The sequence below is a fragment of the Pteropus vampyrus genome, unplaced genomic scaffold (genome assembly GCF_000151845.1).
Source record: "Pteropus vampyrus isolate Shadow unplaced genomic scaffold, Pvam_2.0 Scaffold185, whole genome shotgun sequence".
NCBI classification, from domain to species: domain Eukaryota; kingdom Metazoa; phylum Chordata; class Mammalia; order Chiroptera; family Pteropodidae; genus Pteropus; species Pteropus vampyrus.
This window is the reverse complement of record NW_011888966.1, coordinates 2,134,482-2,161,975: the sequence shown is the minus strand read 5'-3', so window position 1 is coordinate 2,161,975 and position 27,494 is coordinate 2,134,482. Positions and strand designations below refer to the sequence as shown.

The 27,494-nt window shown below is 50.9% G+C and overlaps 1 protein-coding gene and 1 pseudogene across 8 annotated transcripts in view; one reads left to right on the top strand and one right to left on the bottom strand.

The window, feature by feature from the left end:
* The first annotated feature begins 209 nt into the window (after positions 1-209).
* The window catches only part of TNIP1 (TNFAIP3 interacting protein 1), a 41,407-nt gene continuing 14,122 nt past the window's right edge, over positions 210-27,494 (top strand). For 2 of the 8 annotated variants that reach the window (XM_011371222.2, XM_011371229.2), the window contains exons 1-9: positions 210-368; positions 9,856-9,952; positions 14,918-15,089; positions 16,284-16,418; positions 17,785-17,870; positions 19,315-19,398; positions 21,260-21,451; positions 24,878-24,972; positions 26,608-26,728. In XM_011371222.2, the coding sequence (XP_011369524.1) occupies positions 14,954-15,089; positions 16,284-16,418; positions 17,785-17,870; positions 19,315-19,398; positions 21,260-21,451; positions 24,878-24,972; positions 26,608-26,728 (849 nt within the window). In that variant the 5' untranslated portion in view covers positions 210-368; positions 9,856-9,952; positions 14,918-14,953. Of the gene's footprint in view, positions 369-8,466; positions 8,573-9,855; positions 9,965-14,917; positions 15,090-16,283; positions 16,419-17,784; positions 17,871-19,314; positions 19,399-21,259; positions 21,452-24,877; positions 24,973-26,607; positions 26,729-27,494 lie in introns of all 8 variants that reach the window. The other 6 variants (XM_011371224.2, XM_011371223.2, XM_023537294.1 and 3 more) reach the window with 6 other exon arrangements.
* LOC111746383 lies at positions 1,938-2,043 on the bottom strand (annotated as a pseudogene).

Sequence of the window (27,494 nt, the reverse complement as noted above, 5' to 3'; positions counted from 1 at the left end):
GGCCGCAGCCTCATTCCGGCACCCGGGGCTTCCGGGGCACTGAATGCCGTGAGGAGCTGCCCGGACCCAGGACGCGATACCCGCGTCCACTAGGCCAGCTCTCCGGCTGTTTACCTCGCTCGGTCCCGCCCCGGCGGCCGCGGGCACGCCCAGAGAACGCGGCGCGATTGGACGAGCGACCTGTCAATCGTCCGGGACTTTCCCAGGGGTTGGGCAGCCCGGCCCCCAGCACTTCCTCGTCCCGACCCAGTCCCGGGAGCCGGTGGAGTGCTGCGGAGCCAGAGCCTGGCCTGGGCCGCTAGCTCGTCCCCGGTCTCAAGGCTGGACGCAGAGAGTGGGGAGCTGTGCCCCCAGGGCCCCACCCTCGGGTAAGCCGGCCAGGCCGAAGCGGGGATGGAGCGGCAGGAAGGGAGTCCTGGACTGGGCCGTTCAGAGCTTCGGCAGTGACTGGGCGTGGGGTGGGAGGTCAGGACTGGCCAGGTGGCCTGGGTTCTCGGGCTCTTGGGCTCCCGCGCGCGATGTCGCAGGGCGCGGGGCACCTGCCGGGGTGGCTGGGGTCGGACTGCGTGGGGAATCCCTGCCCGGAGCGGAGGGTGGTTGCGCGTGCGCACTGCGCGGGTGAGCGCGTCTGGAACCCGTGCTGGCGGCTGGGTGCGGGGCATGTAGGCGGTGTGCACCAGCCAGGTGGGGAGGAGTGTGCGGGCGTGTGGGTCTGTTTACAGTGTGGGAGACCAGTTTTGGAAGCAGTGTGCACTTGTAATGAAGAGGAAAATAATTTATTGGGAGCTTTCCAAGCGCTGATTTTAACCCTCTTTACATGTGTTAAACTCATTTAATATGTCACATCCATCCTCGAAATGAGTAGTATTATCTTTCCCATTTTGCAGTTTAGGAAACTGAGGCTGGGGTCACACAGCTAAGGAGTTGCAAAGTCAGGATTCGAAAGCTGGCATTTGGCTTCAGAGTTCTTGTTCCACTTTCTGTTGAGTGTGTGTGTGTGTGTGTGTGTATTTATATATACATATATGTGTGTGTGTGTGTGTGTGTGTGTGTGTGTGTGTGTGTGTGTGTGTATGCAGCATTGGAGACATTTGTGTGCATGTGCAGGGTAGCTGTAGTGAATTTCTGGGAGTGATTTTGGGTGTAGAGTTTCTACGAATGGATGACTTTTCCATTGTAGAACATTTGTGTACGTGTATGTGTGATGTGTATGGAAGCTATGGCATTATACATCCATTAATTGTGTGTATGGGAGTGGGTGAGAGTTTTTGAGCTACATACTGGGTGAGAGATTGCGTTTTGGTTGAGGGGCGGGACTTTTGTGGATGATGCAGAAGAATCAAAAACATCCATCTCCACCTCCTTGCAGAATGACAGTGCAGCGAAATCTGTGGATTCCTAATGCATCATTTTTATTTCACAGTATAGTCAAAATGGAATTTAAGCAGCGCTTACTCACTTTCTAAACAGTGGGGTATGGTAGAGGGGAATTCAGCATCTGAAGAGAGGTCAGGAAAGGGGACTCTCAAATTTTTTTTTTTATCCCTTGTAATGGATATTGCATTAAGAGACTAGAATATTTTTTAGTACAAACTCATGGCAATCCCGCGATATTGTATTAATATCTCTATTTTATAGCAGCGAACCGAAGGCAGTGAAAAAACCAGTGATGGTAATAATAACAGCTTACATTTACGAGCACCTACCATGTGCCAGGCACAGTGCTTTACATTCAGTATCTCATTTAATCTTTTTAACAACCCGAGGAGGTCATCACTGTTAGTAGTCTTAATATTCAGTGAGGAAGCTGAGGCCCCAAAAGGTTGACTTGCCCAAGACTAGTAATTCCTTTTTCTTTTTTTTAGGCAAGCTTACAACCTCACAGATTGCAAGGACCTTGTCACCTTACAATCCCTTCTTTTTTAATATATTTTTTACACCTACAGCACCTGGTCTTCCATCCAAGTACTAACCAGGTCTGACCCCGCTTAGCTTCCAAGATCAGATGGGATCGGGCTTGTTCAGGGTAGCATGGCTGTAGACAAGACTAGTAATTCTTGAACCCTAGGGCATGTTCCCTTTTCACTGACCAAGGCTTCTGTCCTGGCTGCGTCCTGGGAAAATAATGTGATCAAGGACTGGCGCTTCATGGAAGCACTTGATCATGTCCCTCTGGAAGCTGTAGCCATGAGTGTCCTGTGTTCTACGTACTTTTGTGACCTTGTTTTCCCCCACCCATAGCTGTCCCATGGATATGGTGTGGCACTCATGCTGAGGGTTGGTGCCTGCCCCTATGCCCATACCAGGTCCTTTGGGGCCCCAGGAAGCTGTGGGGTCTGACTCATACCCTTACCCCTAGTGCTGCTTATGACTTGGGCCCGGATGTCCTGGGTTGGGTCGGGACAACCTGATTTGAGTACCTCAGAATCGTAAGAGGTCTTCTGTCTGCCTCCTTCTCTGGGCACTGCTGGATCCTACCTTACCCCATACACTCATTGCGGTTTAGCCATGGCATCTACTTTTTCCCCCTCTGACATGCCAAGTTTGTACTGTTCCTTCTGCCCCTCCGACATGCAAGTATGTGCTGTTCGTTCTGCCTAGAACACCTTTCCCCATCTCTTTCCATGGCTGGTTCTTCCTTCTCTGTCAAGTCTCAGCTCAAATGTCACCTCTTTGGAGGGGCCTTCCCTGACCTTTCTATGCAAAGTAGCCCCTTTTTTCACTTTCTATCATAATACTATTATATTTTTTTCATATATTTATCATGCTCTGAAATCTTGTTTATTTGTGAATGAGAAAGTATATGCGTAGAACTTAGTGTCTGGCCTGTAGTAATTTCAGTGTTTACTATGTTGTCTTTCTCTTTTCCTAGAATAGAAGGATGAGAGCAGGGACTTCTTTAGTTTCACGTGTGTATCCCTGACCCCCGGATAAGAGTGTCTGGGGTAAGGCTGTCCTGGCTTTGTTCATGGATGAGTAGAATTGAAGAAAGTAGAAAAATGGTACATTTCACAGATGAGGAAACTGAGGCACTTGTCTCAGAGCGCTACTGGTAGAGTCATGATGAGAACCAGAACTTGCTCCCCTAGGCATTTTTTTCCCCTTCTGATAGCATGTAAACGTTTCTTGTGCTCCGTGCTGTGCAGTGTGGCTTGATGCTCTGGGGCATAAGGAAGTGGCTCTGCCCTCTAGGAACTTGTAGTGGGATGGGGAGAAGTTTGCTGTGAGCACTGTCTGGAAGCCATTGTGTGCCAGCAAGTGCCTGGCAGTAAATCTAACTGGAGTGCGGAGCAGTTTGGGGGCGCTAGGTGGGCAGGGAGCTTCTGGAGGGAGGCAACTTTAATGCCAAGCCCTAGAAAGATGATGTGGTGCAGAGCAGGGCCTAGGTCCCTTCTGGAACTTAGTAGACTGGGTAGACTGGGCAGCGGATTTGGTATAAGGCTCTGCTAGGTTGGGGGAGCTGACCAGCTGGGCTAGGAAAAACCCTAAGATCTTGACTGCCAGGTAAAGAAGTGTCAGTTTTTCCATGCTGCCAGCATTGGGAAGTGGTTAGAGTAGTTGGTTGGCAAACTTAGCGTGCATCAGAATCACCTGGGTGGCTTGTTAGATCTCTGGGCTGTGCTCCCAGAGTCTGATCCAATAGGTACTGGTGATGTTGCTGCAGCTGGTCTGGGCCACTCTCTGAGAACCCCTGGTGTGGAGCGCACCTGCGCTGGTACTGCCTCTGCTTCCTCATCTGTGAGATTCTGCATGTCAGTGCTACCTTCTAGACAGGTGCCAACTAATGAGACAGTGCGTGTTAAGCACTCAGTGCAGGGCTAATGCCAAGTAAAGCCAATAGTAAATGCCCGCTGCTGACCTTTTTAACGGTGATAATCATGAGGATGGTCCATTTTTTCCATGCTTTGGGGAAACTTGCCTTTGACTCTCTGACACCTATGAGCCATGCTGTGTCCTCTCTGGCTAGGTCATCCTTGCTTTGTTTCAGAAGTCTTTTCATCCATTTGAAATAGTGGAAGCTTAGTGCAAGAGGCACAGAGGACATCTGGCCCAACTTCCCCTCAGTCGCATTCAGCACCCCAGCAGGTGATCATCCAACCTCAACTTGACCCCCAGCCCAGAGTGAGGGAGCCTCTGCAGCCTCTGCCAGTGTTGTTACAGATGCTCGCTTTTGCATGCTCCCCTCCGTGCTCACCTGACCACTTTGAAGGAGGGAGAAAAGAAGAGAGGGAGGGCAGTAGCATGGTATAAAGAGGGCGCAGCTGGCCAGAGACCAACATTCTGCTTTCCTGTGTCACTACTCTCCACGCAGCCTTGGGCAGGTCTCTTCCCTTTGCTGGCTTTGGTGTCCCAGCTGCATAATGAAGGGATTACACTGGCTGGTGTCTTAGGCTATCCTCTTCCAGCTCTAAAAACTCTGTAGCCCAGTGATTGGGCCACCCTCTGGCTTCCTTGGTTTCTGAGCTCTTCCTTCTGAGCCAGGCCTTTCTGTGCCTGCTTCTCGCTGCTGCGCTGCCACTGCTGCCTGCCCATGTGCCTGCCCCTCCATTCTCTGTTCCTCTAAGAAGGGAAGGTATCTGAGGCTGTCTGCAGAGAAGCAGGGAGAAGCTCTCCAGCTCCTAGAGACAGACCTGGGCAGCCACCACCACGTTCAGCTGCAGGAAGTTCTTGATGTTTTTCCCCATGACTGGCCCAGGACAGTCAGTCACTCGTCCGATAGGAACCGATGACTGGCCTGAGGAGCAGCCGGCTCTTTGTCTGAGGGCCTTCCTCCTTGGAAAGAGAAGAGTTTCCTTCTCTTCCCAAAGACCTCACCCTGAGGCTGTTCCCTGTATCCTTGAGCACCTATGCGGTGGACAAACCGGGTAGCCCAGGCAGATGTATGTGTGGGGGGGGGAAAGGGTAGGGGGAGGGGTGCTGTGGGAGTCGAGTCATCAAGGAGTCATACTCAGAGGCCAGAGCTGGTATTTTTAGGTTGGATGTTGGGGGTGTCCCATGAGTCAGGGGTTTGGTCTCCACCCACACTAGAGAGCACTTGCTCCACTCTGCTAGCCGGCAGACTGTCCTCTGCCTTCGTCATGGCCCGTTTCATCAGAGGTCTGAGGAACTGTGGTCCCTCCACAGCCTCACTTCTGCCTCTGCAAATGCTACTACCCCCCACTCATGCCAGCCCCTGACTTTGAGAAAATACAAAGGAATCGTTCAGACATAGAGGGTAACATGCAGATACCTGGGACCCACCTATCTGGCTTAAGAAATACTATAACACATATTCTGTGCACCTGAAATGTCTCCCTGATCATCCCCTTCCCCTCCCCTCTAGAAGTTGCAAGGCTTCTGAATTTAGAGTTTATTCTCTTGCATTCCTCTATAATTTTATTATAAATATATGCCTCCCCAAACAGTACGTAGTATTGTTTTGTGTGTTTTAAAATGTTACCTAAATGCTGTCAGACTTGACTCTTTTGCAAACTGCTTGTTTTGCTTAATATATTTGTGAGATTCATACATGTTTATATATCTAGCTCTGGGTCACTAAAGTTTCATTCATTTTTTTTATGGCTGTGTAGTATTCCCTGGTAGGAAACAGCCCCAGGATATTTACTCATTTTCTTCTTCATTAGGTAATTTCCAGCTTTTGCTGTTAAAACAAGACACTTTGGCTTTTAGCTGAGTATTGTCACCACCGTGTAACTGTCCCCTTCCTAGCCCTTATGGCTCCTGATGGGGTAGCACTTTATAAAATCTACAGAGAGCTCTATGGTTTCTAGTTGGTTCTCACATCATTTCATAGAGAAACAAGGCACGTGAGGTCTGTTTAGGGTTACCTGGAAAGGGAGCAGAGCCGGGATTTGAACCTGTTAAACCTGTTAAACCCTCTTTCCGTCATATTTAATATGAGAGAATTCACAGAAGTCGTCGTCTTCCCTCTTGAAGGGGGAGTTACAGGGCTGGAGAATCACCTTTGTGAGAGAAACCAGCTTTGGACATATTGGGGACTGGGAGGCAGAGGACAGTCAGTCAAGTCCCCCATCTCTTTTGTCCCAAGGTTGGGCCTAGTTCCCTTTGTCCCTGTAGCTAATAGTTGTGCTCCTCCTGGGCTGGGCAAGGTCCCCGCTGCCAGGAGGGAAGCCGGGCTTCTGGTCATGGAGTGTGCGCACCGTGGGTCCCGAGAGCTGCGAGGAGGTGTGCCTGACGGGAGAAGGGAAGGGGCTGGAGTCGCTTGGGCTGCCTTCCCAGCCCTCCTTACATGGCCGTTGGCCTGGGGAGTACAGGGCGGGGACCAGGGCTGTGACGATCAGGTGTAGGTTCTGCTTTGTCCCTTGGGAACTGTGTGGCCCTGAGCCAAGCTCTGCACCTGTCTGGACCCAGCTTCCTCTCCAGCAGAGCAGCTGTGAGGCCCGGTGTGAGGACCCACGGTCATGGGTCCTCACAAGAGCTTCGCACTTGTCCCCAGCCGAGCATAGTTATTGACAGTCTGGCGCTAACCACCTTTGTCACCTCAGGGCCAGCCCTGACCTTCCAGAAGCCAGATCCTTTCTGGCAGTTTCCAGGTGGAGACTGTCTATAGTTGCCAGCTCTCCATCCACCAAATTCGTTGATTAGAAAATATGTCCTTGGACTTCGGCTCCTTATCTGTGATCGCATCACTATAGCCTTGTCTGTCCTCGTGAAGCAGATACATAGTAAGGAGGCTCTCACCCCTGCCAACAGCCCTCCAGCCTCTTTCAGAGCCAGAACAATAGGCCTTCCCTATTGTTCTGACCTTGTCAAACCCCTTAAATTAAAAAAAAAATTATTACAAAATCTCCCTTTAAAATGTTACAAAATGACATGTGCTCATTGGAGGGAAAAATAACTCCAAAACTCAAGCAACAAACTCAAAAGGCATAAAGTGAAGGTAGAAAAGTGAAGGCTTTCTCCTGCTTCCTCTCTGCCATAATTTAAAATTAAAGTTTTAAAAACAGACCGAGTCCATATTTCCTTTGTAAAGAGCTACAAAATTACCCCTGAGTTCTTTGGTTCTAGTCCCCTACTCCAAGTTCTCCTCTAGAGCTGTGTACTAGTAGCAGTTTGGTGTGTATCTTTCCAGACCTCATGCACATTTGAGATTTATGCACACGCACACAGAGTTGTGTTTTTTTAAAAATAGTTTCCTGTTATAGATGTAAATCCATATTTTGCTTTTTTCCGTTAATATTTTCTGGGCATCTTTCCATGTCATTGCAAAGCAGTCTGCCCCATTCTTTTTGATGGCTGCATTGTATTCCACTGAATGAGTAATTAAAGCAGTGCCCTCTTGATGGACATTCAGAACATTTTTGCTGTTACAAAGCACGTGGCAGTGCACATCTTTGTCCAGCCCCTGTGTACAGTACTGCAAATATTTCTAGATTCTTAGGGGATTACTCAATCAGTTACCTCTGGCCCTTTAGGTAATTGAAACCTCCTCAACCATACTTTTCTACAAGAGAACTTTGTTCTCAGCCTATCAGACATATAAGCAGGTTGCTGACATCACTGAAAAAGGGCACGCTTTACTGTGGGTGACCCAGCTATAAGAAAAACAAATGTACCTAAGGCGACATCAGTAGAAACATAATATGTAAAAGGGCGGAGGTGAAAGTTTCTGTTTGGTCAGGCAAACCACACCTGGAGTGCTGTGTTCAGTTTCAGGACCAGCTTCAGATAGGGTAGAGGTGGAGGGTTAAGGGGGGTGGTTGGGGAGGGGTGCGGAAGCCAATCCCTGTGAGGAGCAGTGGAGGGAACCAGGGCCGATCAGCTTCAGCAGAACGCTGCAAGGTCCAGTTCTCTTCAGGGCTGAAATGGAGAAGAGGGGCGTCTTGTTCTTTATTTCAGGAGACCTCAGGGGCAGAGCAAGGGCCGGTGGAAGCAGAACTGGGAGTCGCCTGAGTACAGCCAGTGCTGGCTGCCTGGGGGGGCTCTTTGGGGAAGTCTGGACACTAAAGGTGATCAGCTACAGTGCTTTGGCTCCCCTGGGGACTGGATAAGCAAGGACCAAATTTTTCCTGAGCTTCCTTCCAGTCTGAGAGTCTAAGCCCTGGTGACTCTAGATGATCAAGGGCAGACTGGGACCTGATTGCATACAGAGTTAGAGACATGTCGAGACAGGGGCTGGGAACTTGGGGGCACATTCCAGAAAGCCAACAGCAGGACTGGTTTCCTCCACCTGAATCTCAGCTCACTGCCTCTCAGGCATTGCAGTCCAGTGCAAAGGGCACCACTGCTGGAGTCTGACAGGTCAAGGCTGAAGTCCTTGTTCTGCCACTAACCAACTATGTGCCCCGAGGCAAGTGGCTTAACCTCTCTGAGTCTGCTTCTGTGGCGAGAGGAAAATGCGGCATTGTGCATCACGACACAGCCCAGGTCGTGGCATATGATAGCACTTAACCACGTCAGGCCGTCCCCCGGCTTTAGTTAGATGCTCTTGGTCTTCTTTTTCAGTGGTTCCAGCTGGCTGATGGCCCTGGTCCACCCTCCTGTCCCCAGGCTGGTGCTGTGGAGCTCGGGTCTTGGTGGCTGAGTGGAGACAGTGGGGCCTCCTCCGAGGGTGAGTCAGAGTAGAGGAGCAGAGCGAGAAGGACACAGGGGAGACGGTTGTCGTGTTTGAGGGACACAGTCTTCAGGCTTGGCTGGAGCAGGGAGGAGAGGACACCCAGTGAAGGGCTGCAGATACCATCCAGGAGTTTCTGAGTGCTTTGGGGGAGGAGACAGCACCCCTCATAACACTTGTGGGAGGACTGATGGGTCAGGGAGATCCACTTGGGCTTTAGGAGGTTTTGGAGCTGGGGAGAGTAGCCTTCTCAAGATCAGAAGGTTGTAGAAAGGGGTGATAATAAATTGCAAGTTCTGGAATGTTAGAACTAGAAGGGGCTTAAAAGATTATCTAGTCTCCCTACTACGTTATATTATTGCTATTGTTGCAAACCCCTCCCTTTAGGAAACGGAGGCCCAGTGAGGGGAAGGTGTTTGCCCTGGTGTACCTGGGCTAGATCCCACGATTTCTGAGCCCCAGTGCTTCATATTCCACCTGACACCTGCAACCTCTTTATTACTGAATTGGTTGCAGAGACTTATTAAGTCCTTGGCTCCTCACTGGCGAGGATGCTACGGTGGACTCCCTGAGAACACACTGTCCAAAGTAGGTGCTGTGTCTTTGCTGATAGTCATCAAGAGGGCACAGCTTGCTCTTTGATGGATGGACCTAGGGCCACAGTTGCCCTCACCGTGAAATGCGTGGGGACAGATTTTTGCTTTAGTTTGCAAGGTCCTTTCGTGATGCCTCACTTCCTCTCATCCCTGGGGGGAGGGAGGAATTGCAGGATATTACCAATTATGACTGAGGAAAATGAGGCTCAGGTGATTCCCAGTCTTGCATGAGTTTGGTACAGTGGTCTGTGGGCTTCTTGTAACTACATATTCACTGGCTACAGTGTTGTACCAGTGTTCTTGCTTAAAGGTTATTTCCGCTTACCAGAAATTAAGTAGATACCATGACCTAGCTGATTGAGCCAATGGAGGAACCTAAAACTTGTTAAAAGAAGTATATGGAGCAGGAAGATTGGGAGACTTGGCCCTTACATCAGCTGAGTACAGTTATGGGACTGCCTCAGCCTTTTACTAAGGACCTGCTATGTACCAGGTACTTAGCTGGGTATTATACACACTTTATTATTATTTTGGAAATTTTATGATAAAATGAATATGTTCCTTGTTAGATAAATTAAATGATCAGGAAGTGTAAAGTGAGAACTCTCTTCCAACTGTACACATATTGTTTTATTTAATTGTTTTAATCTGGTACAGGTAGATTCTATTATTCCTATTTTGCAGATGAGGCAACTGAGGCCCAGAAAAGGTGAGCGACTGGTCCAGTATCACACAGCCTGCAGGGGTGGACAGAGCTGGGACTAGAGTGAGGCAAGCACAGGTGAGGCCCCAGGTGCGACACGTGAGGAGGGCTCTTGCTCCGGGTTGTGTGCTTGCACTTGAGCACCCCCTTCCATGTTGCACCCCGCGTGCCTTACCTGCTCCATGCTAAGATCCTGCCCTGTTTGAACCCTTTTTCCTGACTCTCCAGTGTGCTAGGTCCCCTCTCTTTCCTAGACTTGCTGGTAGCTTTCACAGCTTGGGTCCCTGTCGCTCCTTAGGGCAGTGCTAAGACATCCCCTAGTGTCACTCTAGTGCAGGCTCCTCCCCGTGCACATGAGGGACCCAAGGTGCAGGAGTGGATGGGCTCGCCCATGGCCATGAGAGCAGCAGCAAAGTAGATGCCAGGATCCTTTGACTTTCTGTCCTCTGCGCCCCTTCCTGGAGACCCCTTCCCTTTACCCCTCTGTCACCCCCACCCACCAGTGTCCCTGGCAGTCCTTGCCTCTGCCTGGGGAAGTAATCATTGGCCACCGTGACCTCTCAACTCGCAATACCAGAAATCTACTTGGACTTTTCCCTTTGGAGCAGGGAGAACGTAACTTCCAGCAGGGTCACAGGGTATAGGTTGTCCCAGGATGCAGCCCGGGCCCAGCAGCATTGATTGAGCTGATTAAGTTCCCAAGTGGACCTCCCTATCTGTCAAGCAGATATCAGTTGTGCCTTTCTCTCAAGGCTGTTGTAACAATCACATGGAAAAACAGTGCTTGGGAAACTACTAGGTATTTTGCAAATGTTGCTGGCTATGCAGATTCATATCATTTGGGGGGCCAGGGAGCCCCCCCCCCTCCTGGAGTCAGCACATGACTAATCACAAGAGAGCCTCAGATAGGCTGAAGCATTTTAGTGCAGAAGCTGGAATGTAAGTCTAATTCCAGATCTTGCCTTTTTCAACCCTTTTCTTCTTGAGTGGAGGCTTTGATCTGGGCCCACGCTCCCACCCCCTCACACTCCCTTTAGCTGCTGCCTGTCACCCCGTCACACTGCCACCACCTCCTCCTCCTGTTTTGGGCTGGTGGCTTCTTCAGTTTCAACAGCATCACTTCAATCTTGATACTCTGTGGTTGCCGCCTGGCCTGTCTGTCTGGGCCCCTTTTTGCTCCCAAACCGGGCCTTTTTGGTTCCAGTGGGCACCCCTAGGCCCCTTGGGGCGGGCTGTGGGAACTCCCCCCCCCCGCCACCCCCACCCCAGCTGAGATCTTGTTTTGGAAGAAGGTCTGCGCTGACTGTTTCTGTTTGGGGAGGCAGGTTGGTGTCCCACTGCTGGAGGGTCCCCTGCTGATCTGTAGCTGCTGAAACCAGGCCCAGGATATGGAGTCCAGGCCAGACCCTGAAAGAACATGGAGTGGGGCCTCTGCTTTGCAGTGGGATCCCAGTGCAGGAACAGGAACAGAGGGCAGGGGTAGCGGGCAGGTGGAGGGAGCAGGGACCTGGTTCCAGCTCCACTCTACTCTGACTTTGATGACGTTGGTCTTCATGCTCTGGCTGTGGCAGACAGCCCTCATACCATGAGGTGTGGTCAGCTGGGCTTGTGCCCCAGGACCCCAGTGTGAGGGACAGGGTCTGTGACAGAGGGGAGCAAGCTATCGGTCTTGGGGGCAGGAGAGTGATTCATCCCCTCATTCAGAGAGTTCCTGGATGCCTGGGAATGGGGCTTGGCCTGGTTCCCTTGGGGATCCCCATCCAGCTCTGTCATCCTGGGAAGGATTCCTCTCTCCAGGAAAAGTTACAAAAACCACACTGACTAGGAGGAGAGTTCCTGCCTGCCTAGTAGTCATCCTGTAACTGCCGCCGACCATCTGGACGTGAGGTCAGCGGGATGTGGAAATTCCCCATTTCTCTCTTTGTCTTTACTCCAGAAGTCCAGGCCCTCCCTTGGGTGGCTTCTCTGATCTCCAGAGAGGTTTTTCTCAAAAGTAGGCTGTTTTGTCTTTGTTCCCACTGCCTGGCAGCCTGTTCTCTCCCCTGGCCCCCAAGCTCTGCCTGCCGAGGCTGTAGTTGGGGAGAATAGCACTGCCGGCCCCCTCTTTCTCTTTCCCTGAACCCCTGCCCCGTTGGTTGCCCAGTGCTGAGGGAGAGCTTGAGTGTTGTGTGGTTTGAAGGATGTGGAGATGGGTTTCAGTTCCTCTGTCCTGCATCCTGCTGTGTCTCCTGGTCTTACATCTAGGCATCTTTGAGGGAGCATGGCTGTTCCAGCTCTGATTCTAGAAGAGTATGGTTATCCAGAGTGCCTCTGGTCAGTGGGTTACGGTCAGGCTGTCCAGATGATAGCCTTTCAGGAGGCAGGGTCAAGGTCAAGGGCTCTGGTACTTTCTCTTTCTGCTCTGATGAGAGGTTTATTGAGGCTCTACTCTGGACCACTCTGAGGATACCCTCAAACAAAATGGACTCAGCTCCTGCTCTCATAGAGCTTCTAATTTACTGGGCAAGCCAGATAGGGAGCAAAAAGCATACCCAAATTATCATGTAATGTCTACTGCGAGTTCTGTTTAGAGTGAGTGTAGACTAATAAGCAGGAACCAGGACACCTGCTGCCGCTTATCAGCAAAGGTGACTATAAGCCCATCCAGCTCTTGGTCTCCCCATTTGTGAACTCCATTCAGCTGTCAGTCATGGCTCACCTTTCAAGTGCCAGACCTGTGTAAAGCAAGATCCTGCCTCCAGGAAGTTCTCAGTCAAAAGTACGAATGCTTACAACAGTCAGATACATTCCATACTGGTCAGTAAGTTTTTCGCTGGAGTGGCACATGAGAAGGGTGAGCAGAGGCGAAGGACCAGGCCCCACATCTACCAATATTTTTGAGCACCTTGCTCTATGCCAGACACTCTACTAAGTGCTTTACCCACACTGTGCCTTAATTTAGTGAACACTTCAGAGCTTTCTTGCTCTGCTGTGTAACATTGACCTTTCAAGTTAAAAACAAGTCCTCCCCCCCTAAGCTAAGTGATGAAGTTTGTGTTGGATGTGTAGGCAGCTGTCCTTTGCCTGTATGGGGCCCAGCCGGGCGTGGGTGCACCTTGAAGTGTGTATTCATTGTCTGTCTTTGGGGCAGGGGTCCCGTTCACTAGAACTTTGTTTTTCTTTCTGGCACATCTCTTTCTCTGGTAATGTGGACCCTTAGTGCAAAATCCTTGTAATTTCTTATGCTATAAGGCAGGGGAAACAGCCCAGAGGGTACCTAATAGCCAGGTGTTATCCTGCAAACAGCTCGAACTCCTGTCAGTGAGTCTTGGGTGGGGGAGCTCTTAGAGAGTAACAGGGGTTTAACTCAGCTTTCTTAGGCAGAGCTAGATTTGCATGTAGGCTCTCACTTGCTGGCTCTGTAATCCTGACTGAGTTACTTAACCTCACTGAGCCTCCCATATGAAATGAGGATAATTTAGTTATGTATCTTAAGGTTGTTGTACTGCTTAACTGAGATAATACATCTCCCAAGAAGTGTTTAATGCAGTGCTTGGCAAGTAGATGATTAATGAATGGTGGCTGTTATTATTAGTCTTTTTTCACTTTTTTCTTTCAGGGAGCACTGTGTGGGTGCTCAAAGGGCCTTTGGGGATTCCTGACTGAAACAGTTTTTGCCCTGGGGGTGGTGATCTTGGGAGGGAGGTTTTGGGGCCCCAAGTCCTTCTGAGGTTCCCAGTGCAGGCCTTTGGAGCTCTTTTGTGCTTGGAGAGCTCTTTGTAGATGGAGCTGGAGGTTGGATTAATTTTTCATTCAGCCTTGCGGTTTTTTGCACTTAACTGTTCTCTCTGCCTGGAATATTCTTCCCTCAGATATCTGCATGGCTAGTTTCTTCACCTCCTTCAGATTTTTGCTATAATAACTCCTTCTCTGTGAGGCCTTTCCTGACAGTTCCATTTAAAAATTAAAGTCCCTGCCTCATATTTCCCTGTCATTCTCTCTCTCTCTCTCTCTGTCTCTCTCTCTGTCTCTCTCTCTCTGTCTCTCTCTCTCTGTCTCTCTCTCTCTGTCTCTCTCTCTCTCTCTCTCTCTCTCCACCACTAGAATGTAAATGCCACGAGGGATTTCTGTCTATTTTGTCTGCTGATAATTGCTCAGCACCCAGACTAATACCCAGCAGAGTAGATGCTCAATAAATTTTTGTTGAATGAATGAACAAATGCAAGAAAGTAATTTCTCTATTAAGTCACAGAACTGGGATTCTGAAATCACTTTGCAGAGTGGTTACAAATGCAGTAGAGCAGATGAAATTGAACAGATTAATGCAAAACACTTGCTGCGCAAGTAGTGGTTTGGCGGAAAATTCATGTATTCGTTAGAACTGGAAGGGACAGGCCATGCATGACATGAGACTTGAGGAGGAGGGTGACATTGTCAATTAGTATATTAAATATTAGTCAGGGTTTTTTCTTCTTTTAAAAAAAGATGATATACATATAAATGGAACTTTGGATTGGATTGACTTGCTTATATCCCTTAGGGCACAAGCATTTCACTGTAAAGATCACCGATTTAGCGTAAAACTTTCATTTCCCCTGCTCAGAGAGGGGAAGGGACTGCCCATGATTTCACAGTGAGTTAATGGTTAGAATGTTTATTCATTCAGTGTTTATTAGGCATTCATTTCTTAACTAATACTGCGTTAGGTCCTGGGGATGCAGTGATGCAGGGTCCCTGTTCTGGACCCCACCAAGAGGACCTGAACTCAAGTTTTTTGACTCCAAATCCGGTGCTCTTCCTTGTACTCGACATCACTCATGACAATTGATTGCTTTTCCAAATGAACCAGCAGTGCAGTGAGGCTACTCAGAGAAACTGATGCAATTCTTAGGTTGCATTAGTAGAGGCAGAGCATCCAGATCAAAGGAGGTGACTGTTCTGCTCTGCTGTGTTGTGGCCAGACCAGCCTGAAGTGCTGTGTTCTCTTATGGGTTATTCGGACTGCCTTCTGGGGCACCTCAAGGGCTTGGCCAGCCCCCTGATTCCCTGCTGTTGTCCTTACAGCCAGGCGGGCACCACGGCAGGGGCTGAGCCACCCTCATGGAAGGGAGAGGACCGTACCGGATCTACGACCCAGGGGGCGGCGTGCCTCCGGGAGAGGCGTCCGCAGCTTTTGAGCGCCTAGTGGAGGAGAATTCCCGACTAAAGGAAAAAATGCAAGGGATAAAGATGTTAGGTAAAGCAGACCCTGCACTCTCCCCGCAAGCCTCCTCCTTGTAGCCTGCAGTGCCAGCTGGCATATGCCTCCACCCACATCATCCCTCTGTCCCTCCTGGCCCCGCATTGGCTCCTGCCCCACAGCTGTGTCTTTATGGACTTCCGTAGCATGGTGGCAGCATACCCAGCCCTAAGTCCCCAGCACTCCCGACCGTGATGGCAGGACTCAGAATACCGTGAGGGACTGAGAAAGAAGCATGGGGTTGGGGAGAGAGAGCTGGAAGGCTCAATTTGTGGATGTGGAAAAAGAATGGCCTCGTCTTCCAGAAGCCCCAGAAAAGGGGAGAGCTGACATCACCGGGGCAACCAGAGTATGGTCCCCTAGTGTTGGCGCAGGGAGCTGAGCTTGGCTTGAAGCAAGATGGGAATAGGTCCCTTGATTTCTCTTTTCCTGGCTTTTGCTCAGGCTGTCCCCACTGCCTAGAGCAACCCCATCTACCTCCACATGCCCGACTTGTCCCCGTACACAGCACTTAGCTCAGATGCCATCTCTTCCTCCATGTGAGACATTCATTGATTTCTCTGTCCAGAGGGGTCTCTCTTTCCTCCAAACTCCTAAACCCTTCCTTTGCCTTGCTGCCACCTTCTATGGGCTTAGGCTTCGGGGACAGGCCCAGCCCCCCGTTTTCCAGATGCTTTCTCCTTGCTTCGCAGATCTCTGCGGGATGGCAGACTGGGGAAGGAGGGGTGGAGTTTCCCCTCCCTCACTTGTGGAGGAAGGAGACCTGAGTCCCGGGGTGGTTGGCATTGCTGAGGGTCTCATCCCTTCAGGCAGTCCCTGACTTTGGGGGTGTAGGCTGTGAGTAGCCCCCGGGTGCCATATGGTAGGCCTAAGAGAGCCCCTGGCTTTCTGTGGAGTCCCGGCCAGGTGGGGCAGGAAGATGGGGTGGGATGGGGTGGGGCGGGGCCAGGAGGTGGTTCCCCTCCACTCCTCTTTCCCTGACTGTGGGGTCCTCTTCCTTATTGGCTTGCTTCCAGTTGTGGGTCAGAATGATGTGTGACCCACTCAGCCCATAAGGTGATGGCGAGAGTGAAGTCCAGGGCCTGGAGCTTCAAAGGCCAGGCTGAAGCAGCTGACGGCCTGGGGCGGGTGGAACTGATGCACAGAGCTGAGTAATGCCTTTTGCTCCTCCTTTCTCCATTGTCCTCCCAGGGGAACTTTTGGAAGAGTCCCAGATGGAAGCATCTAGGCTGCGGCAGAAGGCAGAGGAGCTGGTCAAGGACAACGAGCAGCTCCCACCACCATCGCCCTCTTTGGCTTCCTTCGACCATCTACCTGAGCTCACAGGTCCAAGGGGAGCCTGGGTTGTCCTCTGCCTCCCTTGTGCTCATGACTCCCTAAACCCCTTTCTTGTCCAGAAGTCCACATCTCCTTCATTTACCCTGGGGCCACACACCATCCTTCCAGTCATATTTTGGCTACAGTGTCCCCCAGAAGGTCGGATTTGGATTGGACTTCAGAATAATCTTGTCCCAAAATGGCTGGTGACTCAGCATTCCTGAGGCAAATATTAGTTATGGATCCCAACAATGGGATCAATGGGATCCATCCCAGATGTGGCCTCAGGATCTTTGTCAGTGTATTCAGCAAATATTTAATGAGCAGCTACTAGGTGGCAGGCAGGGTGCTCCAGGCGGCTGCTTCAAGTCCCTCGGAGTTGGCATATGAGTCAAAAGCTCTCTGGTCCGGTCTCTTACCTTCCATTGTACACTGGGAAAGCTGAGGTCCATGGAAGAATCTGGACCCGCCTATTAGCCTGCTGTAGTGTATGTCAGATGTAAAGTTACATATATTAACTATTAGAGGAAAACACTTCCTGTGGCTCAAGGGTAAAGTCCTGTGTGTGGTCACCATGCATTCTTCTGGCGTGTCTCTGAGTCTAGAGGGCAAGGTCTGGAACTAGGGAGGAAAAGGACTCCACATAGGGGCTCAGAGGCCTCCTGCTGCAGCCCCACCTACAGTCCCTGCCCAGGCCAGTGTGCCAGCCTTCCATCGGACTGCCAGCTACACTGGCTGAATGGACAGATAGAGGAAAGTGATGATATCAGAGTCATCACTTTGGGTGCTTCCAGTCTCCACTTGTCCATTCAGAAGTGTTTCTGAGTCCCAGATCGGTGCCAGACCCATCCCCAGAGGGAACCATGCAGTTATTCTCAAGGGGCCCCCTGCAGCAAGAGCCCCAGGAGACCGGGGAGGGAGAGCTAAGTTTGAGTCTTGGTTTTGCAGTTGCCGGCTATACGACTGTGGGCCCGTTGGTGACCTTTCCAAGCCTCAGGTTCCTTACCTTTAAAATGGGAGTACAGAGCTGTCATGAGAATTGACTGAGATAGAAATATAAAAGCACTTTGTTAATTGTAAATTGTCATCCTTGTCATCACTGAGGCAGGTCCAGGGTACCAAGGAGCAGTGGCCACCTTGGGATTTTTCCAGCAAGTCCAGGGAAGATGGTCTCTCTGCCCAGGTTCTGTCTCTGTCATGCCAGGGCTGGTCATTTCCCCAGGCTACCTGGCACTGGTGGGACCATGTCCCATTTTCCCAGACTCATGTAGAAATTCTGTCTGAGAACTGTTCTGGCCAGGACTGTTCTCAAGGGGGTGGGATCTGGGCTTTTCCCCTTCCCCTGCTGCTCATCCATGTTTTCTTAATTCTCCAGGAAAGGATGCAAATGTCCCAGTACCGCCCGCTGACCCTGCACTCCTTAGCGACAAGCCAGAGCCAGTCCCAAAACCACCTTCCAGTGTAAGTTGTATTTGGAGTTCTGGCCGAAAGTTGCCTGGACTTGAAAGTCTTGTTAGCTGCACAAAGACGGGAAGAGAGGATTGGGGTCTAGAAGCCTAGGTTCTGACTTGATGTGTGATGTTGCACGGGCTGATCTCAGTCTCTCTGGGGCCTCAGTTTCCTCATTTTCAAATGAAGATCTTAGTTAAAACTCACTGGGAAGACCCTGGCATGCACAGGGTCTTCCCTTATACCAAGTTGCATAATATGAAGCAGGTATTGATTGTGCACACGGCCAGGAAAACAAGGTAGATGTGGTGACATGGAACTCATATTCTCAAAGGAAGTTCAGAAACTGTCTTCTGTGGATTTGCCTCGAAGTTTCATTTGGTATCCTAGGACTGGAGGAAACCCAAGTGATTGTATCATTTGACATTATCCTATACATCAGGGCCAGGGAGAAAAGAGCATTTTCCAAGGTCACGTAGACAGCGAGGGCAATGTAGAGGTGAAAGATTTTATAGGCCAGGGCTGAGATCCAGAGCTGGACCGCTGGGGCCACGAGGCTCAGTGGGAGCTGTGTGCAGAGCTCCTCCCATCTGTCGGCCCTTTCCTGGGACAAGGAGAGGCTGAAGTTGTCTTCGTAGACCAGGCTTAATAGCAGTCCCACAGTCAGTTGCTGGTTCAGAGAGACCATCAGCCTATCTGTTGGGAGTGGCCGAGAGTTGTAGGAAAGACTGGGAGTCCTTAGCCAACCTGGATTTGGGTGAATCCTAAAAAAAAAAAAAAATCTCTCCAGATTTGTTGAAGCGTCTTTGGTACCTCTCCCAGATCAGCCCGCTTCTCTGGGTTGGGCTTCTCTGAGACAGAGTTGGCAAGGCTGGTATAGGACCACTTTGGCGGTGGCCACACTAACTGCTAACTGGATTCTCCGGGCAGTCAGTTAGGGACCCTTGGGCCGTGAAGGCGGCTCTGGTGCCATGGCATGAATGTTGGAGTTGTAGGCCTTGGGTTCAGTCCCTACTTTTACATTAACAGAATGCCCTCAGTGTCCTCATCTGTCCAAAGGGGATATAAGCTTCTGACCATAATGGAGTTCATGAAAACATTTTAAAAGTTCAAGTTAAAAATAAAATCCTAAAGTTCTAACAGTTGAAGATCAGCTAGTCCAATATCTGTGTTTTTAGAGGTGAAGAAACTGATCACGGCGGGGATGTGACCTCAAATGACACAGTGGGTTGTGGGCAGACTTCTTGGGAACCCTGCTTTGTGCTCTCACATGAAGCGATGTGTAACTGCCCAGCGAGCTCAGCCTCTGCACGGAGGGACTGCCTGGGCGAACTGGATGTGAGAAGGGGCTTTGTCCTCCCATTCTCTCTCCTCCCCGCTGCTCTCAGCTGTGGGTTCCCGGAGAAGGGCTGAGGTGGTTTTCTCTCAGGCCGCCCCTACCTCCCTTTCTGCACAGGGCACCTCCTCTGAATTTGAAGTAGTCCCCACCGAGGAGCGGAATTCTCCCCCGAAGAGCGGCGGCCACACCAGGAGCCCGATGGTGAGTGGATGGCAGGTCCCTGGGCACGTCCCACATCTCCTCTCTGTTTCAGTCACCTGGCCCTGAGTGAGAGGCACAAGACCTGCTCACAGGACCTTGGGTACCCTGGAGTCACTTGGGGATACATGGGGGGCTGGAGCAGAGTACTTCTCGCTCGCATATGCAAATCCCTTGCTGGTGACTTCCCCTACTTGGGTCACACAGGCACCGATCATTGTGAAAGCTTGGGCACATTGCCAGACCTGCTGGTCTCCACTGAGCGCCGGGCACCTCCACCAATTATAACTTAGCCTTTGAACTGATGGGCTTCTAGCCCAGGTAGAAAAGAAAGGGTCAGGAGGCCCAGAGTGGCTTATGGCAGGTAATTTACTCTTTTGTGCAGGCTGAGTATTAAAAAGGGTCTGTATTTGTCTCCTGGGAACTTCTGTCCCCTTGTCCTCTTTAGTCCTTGAGGGCTCTGAGAATATGGCTGAGGTGACGAGAAATCCCTTCTCAGAAAGTATTTTACTCTCTGACCTTGGACCAGTAACTCCATCTCCTTAATGAGTTACTCAGTCTCCCCTTCCTCCCCTCCCTCACCACCCCGCCTTCCCTCACCCCGCGGTGTGCATAGTCTGTGCTGAGCAAAGACAAGACAGCCTCTCTGCCCTCTGGGAGCTTGTAGGCTAGTGGGAGAGATGAGAGGATGAAGCAGTTCATGGGCCTTAAATAGAAAGCAGCATTCGCCCCCTCAGATCCTTTGTAAGGAGAGGCAGTGGGTGACGGAATGCAGAATTGAAGAAGCAGCGGTATCCCGTTGGCATGTGGTACCAACAGTATCACATAGGCATTCACTGAAAATCAGGAAGCCTAAGTTGCAGTCCTGGCTCTGCCACTGACCCACTGAGTGGCTTTGGGCGTGTTCCTTCTCCCCATCCCTTGGTTTCCCAGCCTGAACTTTGAGGCTCCCCATAGCTCTGACATCCCGCGACTTCCATAATGTTTAGAGGAGGCCTGCTGCAGGAGCTGAAATGTGGGCAGAGCCAGGAAGAATGAGCAGAGGGGACACTGGGAAAGGAGCCCGAGGAGGTGTGAGGGCTCAGAGAGGGGAAGGTGGGGCCTCAACACTTGGCAGGAAGCTGGGCTCGAGGCAGTGAGCTGTAAGGTGCCACCGTGGATCCTTGGGCATGGTGTCGGCATAACTAAGGCACTGCCTTGGAAGGAGTGTTTTAGACATAAGAGGGATGGAGAGAGAGAGAGATCGATTTTGTATTGAGATTGGACTGTCTTGCCCCCGGTATGCTTCCTTTCTTATACACGCTACTAGGCTGGGATTCTAGAGCTATGATTCTTAACCTGTTTTGAGTCTTGGGTGCTCTGAGAAGCTGAGGAATGCCTGGACCGTCCATCACATAAAAGTCAGGAGTTCTTGTCTCTGTGTGGCTCCTTGTTTAAGACTCCGAGCCAAAGAAGCAGTACTGTACATGGAGTGAGACCCCTTTCCTGGGCTTGCTGCACTCATGTGTCAGTTCGCCCTCATGAGACCCCTGTGACGTAGCGGGGGGGAGGGGTGTGTGTACATTTAGTAGATGAGGATTCTGAGGCTCAGCGGTCGAGTGATTTATCTGCAGGCATTCAGCAAGGCCCAGAGTGTGGGAGGAAAGTGGCTCCACTCCAAGCCAGCCAGTGGCCTGGGAGACCTGGGTCCTGCCCTGTGAGTCAGCCCCAGACGGAACCTGTGTAACCAGAGAATTTCCCTAGGCTGAGCTGGGATCGGATGGGGAAACTGAGTCATGAGGAATGGGGAAGCAGAGGGAAAACAGCTGGTGGCGCCTACGCAGACCTTGGTGAAGAGTGGTCCCTGTCCCCTTCCCCCTGCCAGGAGCTGGGCCCTCTGCCCCACGAGGACAGCAACCTGATGCTGCACCTGCAGCGCCTGGAGACCACCCTGAGTGTGTGTGCCGAGGAGCCGGACCACAGCCAGCTCTTCACCCACCTGGGCCGCATGGCCCTCGAGTTCAACCGCCTGGCCTCCAAGGTGCACAAGAATGAGCAGCGCACCTCTATCTTGCAGGTGAGGCCAGCCCGGGAGGGTCACCTGGGATGGGCAGGTGTGCCTCCCCGTCCCCCTCTTCTAGATCTCTTAAGGATCCAGGGTACCCTGGGGACTTCCAAGGGCGATACTGTGGGTTGACTGTAGGCTTCTTGTTTTGGGGTGGTGAGTAGGGTAGGGAAGTTGTGGGAAGGGACGGGCAAGAGGAGGGAAATTGGGAAATCCGGGGTGGGCAATGCAGTTTTCGTGGTTGGGGTGCCCTAGGCCATGGATGTGGGCAGGATCCTGCCCGCCTTGTTCTTCAGAGGCAGGCGGGGAGAGGGAGGGAATAAAAGCAGGTAGGCCATCTTTATCTCCATTTCACAGGTGGGGACACAGCCTTCGAGAGGTGGTTTTTTTTTTTGGCCTAAGATATAGATGGTGCAGCTGGCATTTGATAATCCAAAGGCCATGCTCCCTAACCCCCATCGTAGTCTGCCTCCCCGATTGAGGTGACTCCCTTCCATAGCCCTTCCTGTGCCATGAGAACGAAGTCAGAGTTCTTCCTTATGCAAGCCCAGGCCTTGGAGTCATATGGTCCTTAGTTCCAGTAGTGGCTCTTTATTGCTATATGACCTTGGAGAAGTCACTTACCCTCTGTATCCCTCACTACTCCTATCTGTAGCATGGCGTTAGGAATGTCTGCCTCATGGGATTGCTGCAGGTCTTACGTCAAGTACCTAGTACAGACTGGAGCATAGTAAATGCTCACAAAGTGGCGACTGTTCAGGTTTGATGATGACTGATCATCTGTCCTAGGCAGGGGATCTTAGCCTTGCGGGTTTGGGTAGAGGGAAAGATTCACAGATGGTAAAACTGAGGCTTTGAGAGGACCTGCTCAGGACCTGAGCACCTGCTCTTAGTGACAAAGCTATAACTTGAATTCTCCTCCTTCTCTCCTAGACCCTCTCATGCCGGTCACTGGTCTGTGGTCTCATTTATGTTAGCAGATGTTCAAGTGCCCAGTTAATGGGGGGCATGTCCACTGTGTGTGACCTTAAGAAGGGCCTAGGTTGACGAGAGCAAAGGAGACACGGTGTGGGGGAGCTGTGAGGAGCAGCGTATCCCAGGGAGAGTGCAGGACCCCCATCCCATCTCGAGTCAGGGCCAGGCTGAGGGCTGAGGCTGGAGGAGTGATCGGAGCCTAAGGGCCAGGCTGGGGGAGATGACTTTCAGCGACTTTCAGATGTCAGCGAGGCTTAGAGGTGGCAACGCTGAGCTCTGAGGAGGTGAACTTGGCGATCACATGGGATGAGATCACGTTCAGTGTCAGCTTTTTGACTCTGAAACCAGGACTGATTCTGGGCCTTATAAAAGGGGCTCCTGCCAGCCTCTGTTATACTAGGCCCCTATTTGTTTCCTTCTTAGCTCTTACCATAGTTTATAATAATTTTATTAGGCGGTTTATTTACTTTGTGTTTTTACTCTTGCACTTGCCGCTAGGATGTAAGCCTCATAAAAGGGGCAGGTACTTTGTTTGTCATACTCACCACTATGTCCCAGTGGCTGGCACTTGATAGATGCTTAATGCACATTTGATGAATGAATGAACTAATGAACTCACAGGTGAGCTTTTAGCCCATGACGGAATGTGATCACCTTTGTGACAACCTTTCTTCATCAGCTGCTTTGTGCCGGACATTTTCCCAGAAACTTAGAGGAAACAGCCCTCCAGCCTGGAAGGGCGGACAGCACACCAGGCCACGTCCTTGCTTTCCCTTAATGACCAGGAGCAGGACGTTCTCTTCCCTGGAGGCCCCGCCCAGGGCTGTGGCATCCTGGTATTTGCCCAGCCTGTGGGTAGAGGCAGATGAATCCGATTTCTCCTCATTCATTGATTTGTTTCTTGGTTCACTCAACAAACATTTTCAAGGCCAGATATGGTGCAAGGCCTTAGCTAGGCATTGGAACCAGTCACTGTAGCTTTTGGTTCTCTCTGCCTCAGATCCCTCATGTCTGACCACCCTCCAGGTCCAGGCTGTCTCCTCCATTAAGACTTCCCAAGTCTCTCCTACGTTAGTCAGAAAGGGCTAGATTTTGCTATGGAAATAAACAACTCCAAAGTCTCCCAAGGTAACATAAAAGTTTTCCCTCATTCTATGGCAGGGACTTTTTTCTGCTCCACAGTTACTTAGTGGCCCCACCAGCTCATGCCTTTTGGAACATGAGACAGCCACAGCCACAAGGGAAAAGAGACCAGACAGTCATGCATGCGCCAGCCCAGAAGGGACACTTGTCTCTTCCACTCGTCTTTCATTGGCCGGAACTAGTCACATGAGCGCAGTGAGCCTGGGATGTGGAAATGGAAGGCAGCAGGTGGAATGTCTGGTGAACACCACTGTCCCTGCTTCCAGCCCAGCTCACAACCCCTGCCTCCCTTCTCCGCTCTTTCATCACGGGGGAGAGACCCACCAGGGTAGGGTCTGCCAGGTGGAACTTAATCCCTGCGGTGGTTCTTAACAGCTGTACAACCTCATGCAAATTACTTCACCTGCATTAGCCTACTTTTAAAATAGAGATGAATTACGTAGCTTTAGGAACGCTGTGAGGCTCCGATGAGGCAGTGGGGGGAAGAGCACCCAACCAGGTACCTGGTGCATGTCGTTTGTTGAAAGATTGAGTATTGAGACAGCGCTTCACCATTACTAGTCGGCACCTCCCTCCGCTCCCCACCTGTGAGGCCCCAAGTCTGTTTGTCTATCTTCCGTGCTCTCACCTTGCATTAGCCTACTTTGAAAATAAAGTCCTCAGATAGCATCCAGTGACCGGCAGTTCACGAGGCACTTGCGCTCTCATGGTCTCGTCAGCTCTTCACTTGGTCATTCATTCATGTGGCCGTTCAGTCATTCAGACATTCCTTCTATAGAGTTAAGTGTCGACCTGCACTATGTCCTGAGCTGGGGCTGGAGTCCTGGTAGAGGACAAGAGAGTGGCGAGGGGGTCCCAGCCCACTGAGAGTGCGGGGGGATGGAGTTGGACATTATGAAAATAAGGACACAAACGGTTCTTTAGCTTTAATGGTCACAGGTACCAGAAAGGGTGAGGGAAGGGAGCCGTGAGGATAATGGAGGTGACCTATCTCACCTGAAATGTGGGAGTCAGGGAGGACTTCTCTGAGGAGGTGATGTTTAAGCTAAGACTTGAAGCAGAAGTAGAAGTCAGCCAGGCGAAGGCCAGTGGGGACATCAGTGAAGGAGGAGAGTGGAACTCAGCCTCGGAGAACCAGAGGGCCTCGTGACAGATCCTTGGTCTGCCATGAGGCATCCTCATGGCCAGCTCCTGAGGGAGAGGATGCATGGAGGGGCCTGGATGGGCCTAGCGGCATGGCTGGAGCCCCTGCCCTGTCCGCTAACGTCATCATTGGGAATGCACCCCCTCCCAGCCCTCATCTACCTCTCTGCCCTGCAGACCCTGTGTGAGCAGCTTCGGAAGGAGAATGAGGCCCTGAAGGCCAAGCTGGACAAGGGCCTGGAACAGCGGGATCAGGCTGCCGAGAGGCTGCGGTAAGTCCATGCCCCGTGGAGGAGGGGTGAGGAGTCGGATGGGCAGGAGGAGGGAGTGCAAGGCACTGATTTCCGGGATGAAGGCTCTGAGGCCTGTGCCCAGAGCCGTGCTTTGGATGTCAGATCTCATGACCTTTCTCCTTGGGAACCTTGAGGAGTGTCTGTTTATAAAGTGCTTTGAGAACTTCAGAAGAAGGGCTGTACAAATTGCAGTTTTTCCTCGAGAACTTGCCCCTAAGCTTAGCCTGTTAACAGCCCCTGGCTGGCTGTTGGAGATGAGGCTCGGGACTTTGCTGCCCCCTGCTGGTCACCATCCGGTTCTGCTCTGTTTTCCTGAGAACAGTCAGGGCTCTCTCATCTGGACTATGGGGTCTCGGACTTAATTGTGCATCAGGATCCCAGAGGGTCAGGGAAGGTACACAAGTTTACACTCTCACCCCTCCCTCCTCTGCCAAGACTCTTGATTCCATGGGCCTAAGGCAAGACCTAGGCATCTTTATTTTCCAAAGGGCCTCTGTGGTTAGGACGTAGGTGGGCCCAGGATCACGCTTGAGAAACACTGATCTTGACTGTCAGAGCTGGAAGGGCCCTTTGAGATCACGAGGGCCACACCTCTCGTTGTGTAGAGGGAGACTGAGGCCCAGAGAGAGGCACGTGAGGCCCGACAGAGTAATGTGTAACTGTTGAGCCACTGTGTCATTTTGAATCGGCATATATTTATTTGCTTCTGCATGTATTTATTTACTTCCAAGCAGTTGGAGTTTTATAGCCACAGTGACTCCATCCACAGATCCAAAAACCCAGGTTGGAGAAAAGATTCATGACTAGAAGGCAAGATTTAAGCCTCGGTGTTTGACCTTAGGAAAGCCACTTCTTGTTTTTTTTGTTTTGTTTTGTTTTTGTTTTTATTGTTACATGGAAACCCAGCTGGCAAATAGAACATAAAGAAATATTTTCATATTTCAGTCTGAATCCACTTTTATTATGTCCTATATCACCTACCTTCTTTTTACCTAAGAATTTAATTTGAATCATGTTTTTATTTAAAATTATAAAGAAAATTTTCACTAGAGTAAATGGAAGATAGCATTACCTATAAGAAATAGAAGATAACTCCAACAATAAATTCAGCGAAAATGGAAGGATGTTCATAAATTCTGGTGAAGTACTATTGCTGATTGAAGGCTCAGAGCCTGAAGCCTGCTCTTTCTCTGTTAACAGGGGAGACTAGCAAGTATTTAGAACGGTGATCAAGACCTGTTAGTGCCAAACTGAGGCTTTTCCTGTGCTGTACACAAGAAGTTTGAAGATAATTGTAAAGAGTGTGCCTTTCTCACTAGAGCATGATTCAGGGTTATTTAATGCAGGTTTGGTTGTGTCTTGAAGATCTCATGTGTACAGACATCCCACAGCTGGGAACACCCTGTTGTTGGTCATCTGAGACTTCTAGAGAAACCCACAGATTGCCACACAGTGGCTTAAGGATGCCTTTTTTTGGTTAGACCTGAGGGGAGGTGTCAGGGTCTTGCCTTAGTCCCTAGGACTCAGCTGCAACTCAGATGAGTAGTATGTCCAAGGCCGCCGGCCTCCTTAACCCAGGGCCAGCAACCTGACCTCTGTTTGCCTCTGACCTAGGGAGGAAAACATGGAGCTCAAGAAATTGTTGATGAGCAGCGGCAAAGAGGGTGCCTCTGGGCGACCAGGCTCACCAAAGATGGAAGGCGCAGGCAAGAAGGGGCTGTCCAGACAGCCGCAGGTACGTGGTCAGAAGCTCCTTCCACAGCATACCCCGTTGCTGATGCACTGCCGGCTCTGGCAGCAGTGAGCTTACTACCTCTTGCTGCAGCTGGTTCCACTGATAGAAGGTTCTAGTCGTTAAATGGCTTTTTCTTAGCTTGGCCTGACACTCTGCCTCCCTGGAGCTTTCATTGCTTAACCGTCCTTCTGCCTCCTGCCACATGGAGAGCATCTCATTCCCTGTGACACACACGCAGGCTGATGGCCATGACTGTGGCTCCACGGCCCTCGTAAGCCTTCTGTTCTCCAGGCTGAATAGCTCCAGCTCCTCTGGTCATTGCTCATGGAAGGTGGTGCCAAGTCCTTTGCTTACTTTGGCTACATTCCCTAAACACATCCCAGTTTATCAAGGTTTTGCCTATGGTGTGGCTCCAAAAGTCACTTCAAGGTCTCAGATATTCTTTGTGGAATTAGGGTGTTAGCCCCGTGAAAGGTTCTCTGAGGACTCTGCTAAGCTGCTGTGATTGCACCCTGGCGCCTCTGACATGGAGAGAGGAAGGCATGGCCTGGTTATGCCACAGGGCTAGCCCACTTTCTCCCTTCCCACCGCTACTCCCAGCCCTGGCTCGTATCCAGTCCCCAAGTGGGAGCTGCCTCTCCTCCTTGCCCCATCTGTGCCTTTCTCCTGGCCACAGCACTGAGTCCCAACTTTTTACTGACACATTTTTTTTAATGGGGTTTAATGGCCGCACAGAAGGACTCAACATCTTTAACAAACCCCACAC